Genomic DNA, 11809 nt, shown 5'->3' on the forward strand with positions numbered 1-11809 from the left:
TCTAAGCATGCGATTTCTTGCTCTTCTTTTTTATTTATTACTTATTGTCTTCATTAATTCTAAAGCTGCAGTTCTGACTTGAATATCGTACATGTTGAAGCTCAAATAATTTGCTAGAAACTTACTTTAATACCTCTCGATGAATCTAATTAATTTTCTTGCGGCTAATGTAGGATGGTGGTCTAGATTTTATTATATCGAAAATTCGAAATCTAAATCATTTATGCAGTTTAACGATCCCATTCAAAGAGTTTCATGAGCGTGCTTGTTGAGTTTTTTGAGCCATTTGATTGATTTCAATGATTTTATTGAGCCCTTTCAATGTGTATTATGAACCGCTCAATGCGAGCTGAATAAGTCCGCTTAACAATTGTGTCTTCTTCATTTCCAAGCAGCGCCTTACAGAGGATCAGGATGGTAAGGTTTGTTATTAACATACAGAGAACTTGGGTTTAAATTTCGTGGAAACCTGTTAATTATCTGAAGGCAAACTTTACTTAAACCTTTTTGAAGGCGTCCGCTATATCATAGTTCTTCGTTGCCCATTTGGGAATTTTCCGATCATTTAAACGGTTTTGCTGGAAATTATTATCAAAGATGTTCGTATAGTCTTCAACTATTTCATATTTTTGTTATGTGCGTTTTATTTTTCGTGGGCAAATAGCAGTTTCTTGTTGGAACGTTTGTAAGAATTTATTTTGTTTCGCATCAGGTAATGTACTTTTTTCTATTTGTTGTTTAAATTTTGAAGGCGACCTGGAGAGGGCGGTTGGCAACCTGGTGGCCACAGTGACACTCGACCAGGAGAGAGACTCGCTTAGTAGACATGCGAGCGAGAGCCGAGATGAGCCCTTCCCTGTGCTGCCGCAACAAGACCACGAAATCGAACAATACGACAACAATCCAATGCCCGCTGAGAAAGATCGATGAACTTGCCAGACACAATCGATTTCTTCCTATCTTTGATTATTAAGCCGTTTAAGAGTTAGCTAAAAACATTTCGAATACATTATGCCAAATAAAAGCTACATTATTATCGAAATCAAGTTACTGTGTCGTCTAGAAGGAATTCATTTTGAATGTTGAATATTTTTACTGATGTAGTGTGCAATTTTATGGGGATTATCTTTTAAATATGGCTAGTGCGTTATTTGATGATCATGGATGCGCGTTCAAAATGCTGGGTTCTACAATCAATTTTAAGAGCTGATATTTCGCTCGAACTAAGGATTTAGTGGGAGATTCAATTTGAATTATTTGTTGTTTGAAATTAAATATTTATAGAATAGACCAGGCAATAGTGCTCGCATTTTTTTAAACATTGTGAAAAGACTGTTTCTTTATATTTTAAGCGAATAAAATCCTATCTCAGATCAGATTATGGAGACTTTTTGAATGAATTGAACTACAACGACCAAAATAGAACAAAGTGGAAATGGTCTCTATTATAGTGCCCTAGCCTCGCGATTTCACCATGTAATGTACTTATTCTTCCACCACCTCCCTCCTCCACTACTTTAAATAACTCAGCCAGCCTAATGAAATTCAAATACGATGGAATTTGTAAGTTGAGGCCGGTGACTAAATGAGTAAGAATTGTGTTGAACTGAAAACTGAATATGAATTAGTTACACTGCAGAAAGAGATTGTGTATTCAATTCTTTGTTGATTCAGAACTTGATACTCAAACCTGTGTACTGAAATGGATGTGTATATTCACCTGAGAAATCAAATTTATGAAAGTTGCGAATTCGCGCAGCTGAACGTACGTCTTGCACAACTCTACCGAATCTTGCATAGCTGAATAAGATGTCTGTGAACATGAGTGCCGGCTCGTGATCGATTTTGTAGGGTACCGCAACGTAAATCGGAGTGCACCTCAAGAATTGCAATGAGCTTTTGTCAATAAGATTATGAGTAAGTCCCAGCAATATTTGACCTTTAGTAGTCGTCTCTTCTAACAGACGTGATCGAGCGTCTGTGTTATATGTTCGTAAGCTATCTGAAACACTTGTGAAGAATTGTGGCTGATAAAACCTTACATAGTAGACAATTGTTGTCCTAACGTGTAATCAGATTTTCCGAATCTTTGAAACCTGTTCCTCCTAAATTTCGTAGCGGTATTGACGTATCCTTTCTACGTTAACGTAATAAAGCAACCTCATTTCATAAGAGTGTATAATTTCCAGGGATTTACTAGATGATCGTATCACAGAGTCTGTCTCGAACCAATAATGATTTCATCTCCGGTTTCCTATCCCTCTTTTCCAGAAATTTGTTCAACTATATGTAATGTTCTCTTCCAAATTTTCCGCAGCCTTCGCTCACTTAAAAGAATGTTTCCATTTACCTTACATAACGGATTATTGTTACTCTTCCAAAACTTCTTATCTCGTGTGATGACACTCTTCTATTGTGTCATAAAGAGACTTCACATCTCTTTCCGAACCTTCTTGTCGTACTGATGTTAACAAAGCAACATTTGCACTTGGTAATTATATATTCAATAACGTCAATGACGCATTGATTATTATCATTGAGAGCAAAACGTGTGTATGGAAAGAAATTGGTTTATTCTCTTTAGCCGCACGTGTGTTATCAAATTAATACAACTTGACCGTTAAGAATTTATACTACATACTTAAGTATCCTATTTGCGTGTAACTTGTGCATTGATTTTGTTGTACAAATTGTTACGTCTCGAATAGTGAGTGAATCGTAAATTTTTCACCGACTTAGGATTATCATTGGTCAGTATTTGTTAGCTGCATAGCATTGCAAATTTTACGATATCGTTACAGATCGGTGCTGAATTGAAGTCTCAATTTTTGTCAGTGTATTGCAAGTACTGGAAAAATCATTATTTAAATATCCAATTAATTCTAATTTTGTCGAGTTTTTGTTGTTTGCTTGTTGCTTTGATGATTAATGAGGATCTCAGTTTTACGATCTTTTTAAGGCATTCTTCGTAACGCTCATTTAAATACAAATAGCAGCGTTCACTTAATCACCGCCTAATTGCAGTGCCAATTCATATTTTAAGTCTCCAATTTAATTTACGTAACTGACTATCTCCCTCGCTTTTTTCATTATCGGATTACTACCGGGGTCATTATCTACAGTCTATTGTTACGAATAGCCAGCCTTGACATGAGACGTGGACCTTAATAGTAGAAATGCGCTGCCTAATTTTCGAAGAATGCCCAATAAATTCTTGACTTTATTATTAATTTTCTTCAACTTCAAGGTTCGAATTATTTCAGGTCAAATACAAAATTTTTATTCATGATTTCATCACGGCCTAAATTACGTTCATGTGTCGGTCGTAACTTCTAACATAGAATATTTTATGCTAAAAAATATATTGTCACAGATTGAATGTCTGCGGTAACTATTGTTACGTTTTTGAGGGACATGTGCTCTTATGCCATGCATCGACCAACTTCTGTTATCTCCTCTTGGGAGGAAAGTGTTTGCCGTCTCCTGTTGGCCTCCATCAACCGAAGCCACTGCTGTTAATGTGAGCATTAAGTTCCATTACCTGGAGTCACGAATTTTGAAATACTTTCTTAGTTTCGTTTTAATCGTACGTTTTATCTTATCTTAGAGCTGATTTATAGTTTTTCCTTCGCGGTCAATACTAGTAAAAGAAATTGTGTTGGCAAGATATCTTGGTTTTCTGTCTTATTAATGGTATCTTTCGCTGTTGCTGTAGGCAACGACTTTGGAATGTACATATGTACCTTGTGAGACATAACACTTTCCTCGAGTATGCAGAGTATAGTCACTATGTTTAGTGTTTAGAGCTAGCGAACATGGAATTCTTAGAGACGACCCACCTCCCTTCCTCTCCGGTTTTTTGTGCAGTCCCTCCACACACGAATATTTTAACGCTTTAACAGAGCGACATAGAATTCTCACAAGGTTTAAGGTTTCAACTCGAAATGAGGCGCGTCCTGATAGTTCTAGCAACGTGGCTAGCAAAACTTGTCAAAGTTGAAATTCAATTCCGAGAGGTTCTAGAAGTTTCTGTGTGTAGAGGGCTCGCGTTGTAACTCATGGAAGCTAATATCATGCCTTTTACTTCGTTCTTGTTGAGTTACGTTTTATTATCATGTTGATTGAATTTTTCTGCTGATTGCAGTTTGACAGAGAGTGTAATTAATTTACATTAGTATGGTGCTGATTGTAGTTCTTAATTGCCAGTATGAGTTAAGTGTATTCTGTACACATGGCGTATGAACTGTTGTTGTGTTGCTCCAAGAAGAGATATAAACCATAATTATTTACTGTTTTCTTTCATGATGGAAATAAAAAATGTGTAGAGTTAATAATAAAAGTATGTTGTTCAAACCTGTGTACTCCATACCCAGTTTATCTTGGTGAAGTGTGACGATGAAAACCTCTTACCTGGCATAGCCGATAATCGATACATACCGATTTATCTTTCACTGGTATTGCACTAGACTCGTCTCTTTGCACTTGTAGGTATTTACGTCCTTGGACAATGTACACATGCTTTGCAGCAAAGTGTCACCACTTCAGCTGCAACAATGCATCCTGCCAGCTGCATTACTAGTATTTGCTATACTTGATATGCTCGGGTACATCTTTGTTCATCTCACTTACAACCGATGATATGAATACCACGCTTATTTGATCGCTCCCAAGACGAGGCTGGTCTAGCACGCATATAATGGCGGAATCACAGCTGAACCAATCCTGGGAAGATCGCCAGTGTAAAGAGGCTTTTCTCCCAGAGAGTCGCGTTATTTGCATATGCAGCTATAAGCAGGTCTTAAACTCGATCCAAGGCTGAATAGGTCCACAGAACCGATCATACCGTAAGGGAAAGTTTTAAAGAACCGACACCTACAGCTCCCAGCCCTCCGCAATGCGCCGACTTGTGGAAAATTTATAAATCCACATGCTAATCTATAGTGATGTCGGCAATGAAGAATAGGCTAGACGTGGCCTGTCAGGATGTCGCCGATTCTTGTACTTTTCGTGAATTGTTCACAGATCTAAAATTTCTTTTGGCCGGATCTTTTCAAAGCTGACGATAGTTTGAAATAGCTACTAGACTTTCACTAGGGTCAATATGGTGCTAGGCATTTCAAGTCTGAACATATATTTTCTTCATAGCTGTATCTAGTCTTTTCGTGAACGCGTTCATACTCGTACCGGCAATCAGTGAGGCTGTTTTACATGTCGGTGACTTGCGTCTTGAATCGAGAAATGTCGCATGAGTGAGTTGCAACGCAGTTTTTCAGTTTATAGCCGTTACCCCTGGCGTTGGTTCTTGTTTCAAATTCTAGCAATCCTTCTGGGACCTTGTGTAAACCATGGGTATACGATTATACTTTACATGGGCCACCCTGCCCCCTTGGTAGGGCAGGGTGGCCCAGTGGTTAAAGTTCAGAGTACCAAGATTGACGCACTAGAGAGGCGCGGGTTCGATCCCAGCTCTGTGCGCCAGTTTCTGGTCAGAATCGGCAAGGAGGCCGAGCGGTTAAGCACAGCAGAATTGTAGCAGTGCGTTGCGAGTTCGAGACCTCAAAATGCTGTGAATGTTCTGCGATGTTAAGAATCGGCGACAGGCCTACGGCCTAATAAACCGCTATACTTTGATGAGGTAGGTCCCCACGAGGTTATAACTGCTGACGTGTCCAAAATACGTATCAAATAATAAAGTTAAGCTAGTAGATAGAAGATAGGTTACATAATACGCTAACAATCGGATTATAATATATCAGTACTGAAGTAAGCATTCCATTAGCACAATACCCATCTTCCCCTGTTCAATCATAATTATGATTGGACAAGGGAAGTGAATGCTATCCGTTCAATCGAAACCCAAGAGAAATACTGTAGTCTGTATAATATCAATAATAATTTCATTTGTTCGGTTAGTTTAGTGGTTTATTCACTTCTTTAGTTATTTTTGAAGGCTTTGAATACATATAATTATCCTATTTTATTAGATTTGGGGTAAATTTTTTACATTCGGGTTATTATTTTGCATCTCCAATTTCAAAAATCAAAACATTGTCGCCAGCCTATCAAGCATGTAGTAGCGTGTACGCCCTACGCGGCTACGCCGGGGTGTCTAATTCAACTATGGGTGTCTAACACTGTCTAGCAAACACAAAAGATCATTCTTTGGCTTCGAAATATACTGTTTATTCTTTAATATGAAATGTATCATGTTGATATGTTCATTATAATTATTTTATATCTTTTCTCTGAGAGCCGTTAAATAGACCTTGCAGCTGCAGTGAGCTGCAGACTTGTGTTACACTCACACTGTTACGGTGAATGATACATAAGTCACCAGCAGTGTCATAACTGTCATTCATTGGTGAGCTGCCCTCTTCCAGCATCAAATCACTAGAAAGTGTATAGAACAGCACTCTACTGCTCATCCTGGGAGCTTGTTGCACTTCCCCAATTAGCTAGGTCCCTTCCCTAGGCCTAGAGTAGAGGTCAGGCTGAAACTGAAAGCTTCTTGCCCCCGCTTCCTCTCTGCTTCCGCTTCCTATTTATGAAAAGGTGTCTTTGCTATTGCTATGCATATTCTCCAACACAAGCAATATTGCCTGGGCTCCTGGGAATTGACCCCATTAGTGCCCACTGCCCAGCCATGGTCAGGAAGATGTGCCAGGTGCGCGGGAATTTATATTGTCATTTTAACGACCTGCGCGGAGCGCCGTACTACGCCGGTAAAAAAAATGCACCGTGCGCCGACAGCGCCGTACTTTTAGAAAGCTAAAATAGTTTAAATATGGATGCGCGGCAATGCAAATTACGTAATCACACTGACCGTACACACAAACGTGTACGGTGTATCCGCACTGTGTTGTGGTTGGATACAAGTTAACTAGATTGCTACCGCGTCAACTCAGGACTCAGGTTCTAAGAGTCAGCACAGTAATGAATATTCATTCATAGATCACAATTCAATCGGACATGAATTACAGAACTAAAGAAGACAACATGGCTTTAGATGTGCCATCGGTGCCTTCTAATGAATGACTGGACTGGTTGCGGCAAGTAGGGTATGAACCTGTATGTCAACAGTATGATCCTGCATGCCAATGTTGGGACTACATTACCGACATCCTCCCGGCTGGCAAAATCGACACAATCAATACCTAATAACAATGCTTCATTTGAGCAATAATGGTTTCCAAATCTGGGTGCGTTATGTTATGTCATGTGTACTTTGAATGTGCAAAAATTATAACTATCATATGAAAATTGTTACGTAGGTTATCATAGCACAAATCACAATAGAGTATCAAGATTGCCACTATGCAGAGGGTGGATGCAGCGTCGCCAATATATGGATTTTTAAGCCCAAAGCGTCGCCGGCCATTTTAAAGATGCGTCGCCGGGTAATTTTTAATGAAAAGCTATTTACGCTGAGTAATGACAAACTATTTACAAGCCACAAACTTATTTAAAGGTTGCATGCACGTGTTACCCCAAATAACTAATTTTACCCTAAAACAGTCCGATTGTACAGCAAGTGTCAAGTGAACACGTAATAAAGCAGTCTGACCACTCTAATGTGACCGAAACTATGCAATCAAAAAAACGTTGTTTACATTTTTTGCGGGAACTCATCGCTACTGATTTCCGGACAAGCTTTGCTGCATCGTAATCCATCCAACGTACCAGAAACCTTAATTTTTTTCTAAATAGTTGGCCGAAGACTGAGAAATATATTAAATGCAAGAATTTCAATCTAAGTGTGTCGGCAAGATCTTCTGAAGGCGAAAATTTGGCTACTGAAGCGTCGCCAAAGATCTTGCAATATTCATCCACTCTCTGCACAGTGGCAAGATTGCAGCTCTGCCACCAGCCTTCTTTGAATTATCCCGCTGTTTTTCTAAAATTCAATAATCTCTCTTCCAGCAAAGTTTGCGAAATTCATTAGCTGCATAAAATACTCTCTGCTGTGGTGTTCAAGTTCCGGTTGACATGAAAACTTGCGGTTCCAAAAATGGCGGGAAAGCTCTAATCGCGCCGCTCTGAAGGCAATTCATATAAATAATAATATAATCCACGCCTACGCTGGAGGAAGTTCAAACTTCAGAGGTGGAACTAAATGCAGTAAATTTGCAGTAAGTCAGAAAATACCAGAAAAATACCAGATTTAGGCATATGTACCAGATCTAAAATATTCATACCAGACACCTTTTGAAAATACCAGATTTGTGAAATCTGGTATAAAAATATACCATCTGGCAATTCTGGTTCAGCGTTACTTGAAATCATCTACAGACGATGTTGCCATTCCATTCAGATGAAAACTGTGTCTAAATCAGAACTGTGTCGGACGGCTCCGCGGCCCGCGCCGAGTGCTGCGCGGCGCGGAATCGATGACCGTGATTTGCACAAACGCCTGCGCGAAAAAATATAATTAGATTGATTTATGCGAGAAATTTCCCAGTTTAGATACATCTTCCTGAGTGTGGCTGCCCAGATCAACAACTTGCATCCATTTGTAACACGTGCTGATGCTTGTTAATTGTTACTACTTGTTTCAGTCCATGCACTGATAGGTCCTCTTCTTCAATACTTTCATTTGATGAGTCATATGGGCAGCTAGCTCAGGCCTTTAACAGCCACTGGCGTGCATACTGGCATGCCCAGATTGTTGCTACTGGTTGTGGCCAATTCAGATACAACCTTGATGGTTGCATCACTTATAGTTATATAGATTATAGCTATCTGGCTAGACCTCTGAAATGTGCAATGGCCTGCCTTTGTCTGGGCCATGCAGGCGTGGGTGCCCACCGTGCCTGGTTTGGAATGGCAGCAACGGGGGTCTGTCCAGATTCCAGAATGTCAAGTAGATGACACCATCCATAGCTCACTTCATATTACACTGTGCTAGATTCAGTGGCCCAAGAGCAATATTTAGAAGTGCAGTGAATGCACAAGGACTTACTTGGGGTCTGCAGATGGCCCTGGGTGGGGGAGTCACCAGCAAACAGTGTCACCAAATCTTTTCATGCTTGCAACAATATTTGCTCGACAGTGGAGCTGCCTCTCTGATGTAGCTCAAAACTGGGGGTGCTTTCTCCTTCAAATCAAAGAACTTGAAATTTTAGGGTTTTTTATTTTCTATAATTTTTTCTGTTTTGTTTTATTTTTTTGGCATGTTTGTATAGTTTAGCATGCTGTTAGGGTGCTTTATTGCAGCATAAAGCTTGACTCATTGTGCATGTTATTATAAGGCATGCCGCATATATCACTTGCATATTCATAACCTTGCTACACCTACATGACCAAATGTCTGGATGTTGGGTGCATGCTGCGTACCATCAAACGGGATAAAAAGGGACGGGCAGGATAAAAAGGGACAGTTCTCCAACATTTTGTAGAAATGTTGTAGCAGCTAAAAGCCTAAACTAATCAAAATTTTGCAAAATTAACCATAGTGGCATAAAGTTCAACATTTTTACTATCTATGCAGCATAAAGCAAGTTGAGAAATCATACATTTATTACCTCTAAAAAATCCTTGAAAAAAATGTGAAAAGTGAGATTTTGGAAAAGTACCTCTGCTAAGATCTGTAGTAGAAAAAATATTTGTCATCTTGAAAAATCTTACTTACTAGTTACATAAAAGTTGTACCCTGGTGTTGGCTGGAAAACGTGATTGACAGAATTTGCATATCTCATTCCAAGAAAAAATGGCGGCCATTTCTGCAAAACAGGGTAATAAGGGACACCCCCGGGGTAATCAGGGACACCCTTAAAATTGCATTTACAGTAGAGCCTTGGTTATCAAAGGATCCAGTTGATGAAAAAATCAATTAACAACAAAGAAATTTGATTACATTTACCTTGCTCAGTGAAAAAAATTTCACTTGACAAAAAAATTACTGCATCAGTCATCACAAAATTTTGCATATAATGTCATAGATAGAATTGAGCGCTGGGCAACAATGAATGAAACATAATAACCTAAACTATGACTTATTTCTCCAAAAAATATGATGGTTGTCACTAAAATATTCCTTCCCGTTTCAGGTATGTTTTTTTACAATCTTTTTTGTTATAGTAAAATCCCTCGACTTAATTAAAATTGTGCGAAATTACAAGCTATCCTGTAAGCTTACAGATACAGAAGAAATGCTACATGGCTGCAGATATGAAGCTTGCAGTGGACGAGGTCGTTGTTAAGGCTCAATGGCATGTCCATGGAAGCGGTAATATCACATTAATAATACGGTAATAAATGAATATGGTAATATCATATCAATAAAGGAAAAACAAGTAAAAATCACAGAAAATGTTGTTTATTCCACATTTACATCATCTATAATGAAAGAGGAGGACTTCAGAGTACTGTTAGTAATACATGAGTACACTCTGCATGCCTCAAACGTTTTAAAATTGAGTTTTATCTCAAGTGTCCCTAATTACCCCATTTCCAGATCAATTCAGGAGGCTTTTATATTGAGTCTAGGAGGGTCTAGCACCTTACAAATAGCATTTGGAATTTTTTGGAGATGCCATACAATAGCCCTCGCAAAGACCTTTAAAATGAGCCCAAACTCGTTTATGAAATGTTTTATGGTAAGAAGTTATTAACAATAAACGCTCAAAACTGCCCCTTTTTACCCCGTTTGATGGTATACTTGGGGCATTGAGCCCCTTTGCACAGTGCATAGTCTTTCATCAAATCAAATGAGTGACAGAGACCAGGCTGGGCAGTGCAGAAGCACTGGAAGCCTCCAAAACCAACTATAAAAAAAAAACATAAGTCACACATCATCTATTGCTGACTGCACTATGCACATCCACATACCTAGCCGTTCGTCACCAACAATCGTATAGCACTGGGGAAAATTAAGATTTGTAGGGTTAAATTTCCACATAGTAACTTAGATGCTTTTTTATTGTGCTAGAAAATTGTGGCTCAGATTTGTTGACGAAATAGATCAATTCTTTGAAGGCCAGCATCATTAGTGCTGTCAGTGTGGTGCTGAGGCATTGCTGTGGTGAAGTTACTGGTATTGATGGTCCAGTTCAAAATTGTATTCAATATTTGTATGATAATGTTGGTATTTGGTACTATCTGACATTCTGACTCAGACAGACAGTCAAAACAAGCATTAAATACATGTAGTGATGCCTAATTTGATGCAGTGATCTTTTCTGTGATGGATCTCTCACTTTTGGACATGTGATGGAAGTAGACCAAGTTAAGGAGATGCTTAACTAGAAAATTTGGCAGAAGCTTCTCTTGAATTGGACAATAATTTCCATGAATCTGCCCAATTTTAACTGTTCCTTTGGTCATTTTCTATTTTTTCAATAAAAAATCAGGAAAATAACTTATTTTTACCAGCTATTTTCAAAAACCAACCAGAGAATGATAAATTCTACTTGCAATTTTAAAAAACTTCTGCCCAATTTTCCAAAATTAAAGATGATGAGCATGGATTTCATATCCAGTTACTAAAACCCTTTTGCAAGGCCAATTGTATATCAAAAAGTCTATTTGGTTCTCACAAACTCAGGCATGTCCAAATGTTGAAGAAAGCATTGCATTAGGACCTGCAATAGCAAGAGCAACATCCTTACCTTGGCTTGAGCCTTTAAGGCTTCTTCTTTACTCATTTAGTTGTTAGTTTAGTTTCTATAACTCATCTCTACCTTTTGGCTATTATTGATACCTATGCATTATGTAGTAGGTAAATGTCTCTGCTGGCTGGAATTTTTTTTTCTCCTACATTTGAACTATATATAAATAATTAATATTAACATTGTATTTTTATTATGTATTA

General features: G+C 38.5%; 1 protein-coding gene across 1 annotated transcript in view; it reads left to right on the plus strand.

The window, feature by feature from the left end:
- Positions 1 to 1292, plus strand: part of LOC108669448 (dystrophin) — a 402745-nt gene extending 401453 nt beyond the window's left edge. Inside the window, exon 65 of the mRNA XM_047883400.1 lies at positions 752 to 1292. Coding sequence (XP_047739356.1) covers positions 752 to 930 — 179 coding nt within the window. The 3' untranslated portion in view covers positions 931 to 1292. The remainder of the gene's footprint in view (positions 1 to 751) is intronic.
- Positions 1293 to 11809: the final 10517 nt, after the last annotated feature.

Source organism: Hyalella azteca, unplaced genomic scaffold, assembly GCF_000764305.2.
Source record: "Hyalella azteca isolate HAZT.00-mixed unplaced genomic scaffold, Hazt_2.0.2 contig1645, whole genome shotgun sequence".
NCBI lineage: Eukaryota > Metazoa > Arthropoda > Malacostraca > Amphipoda > Hyalellidae > Hyalella > Hyalella azteca.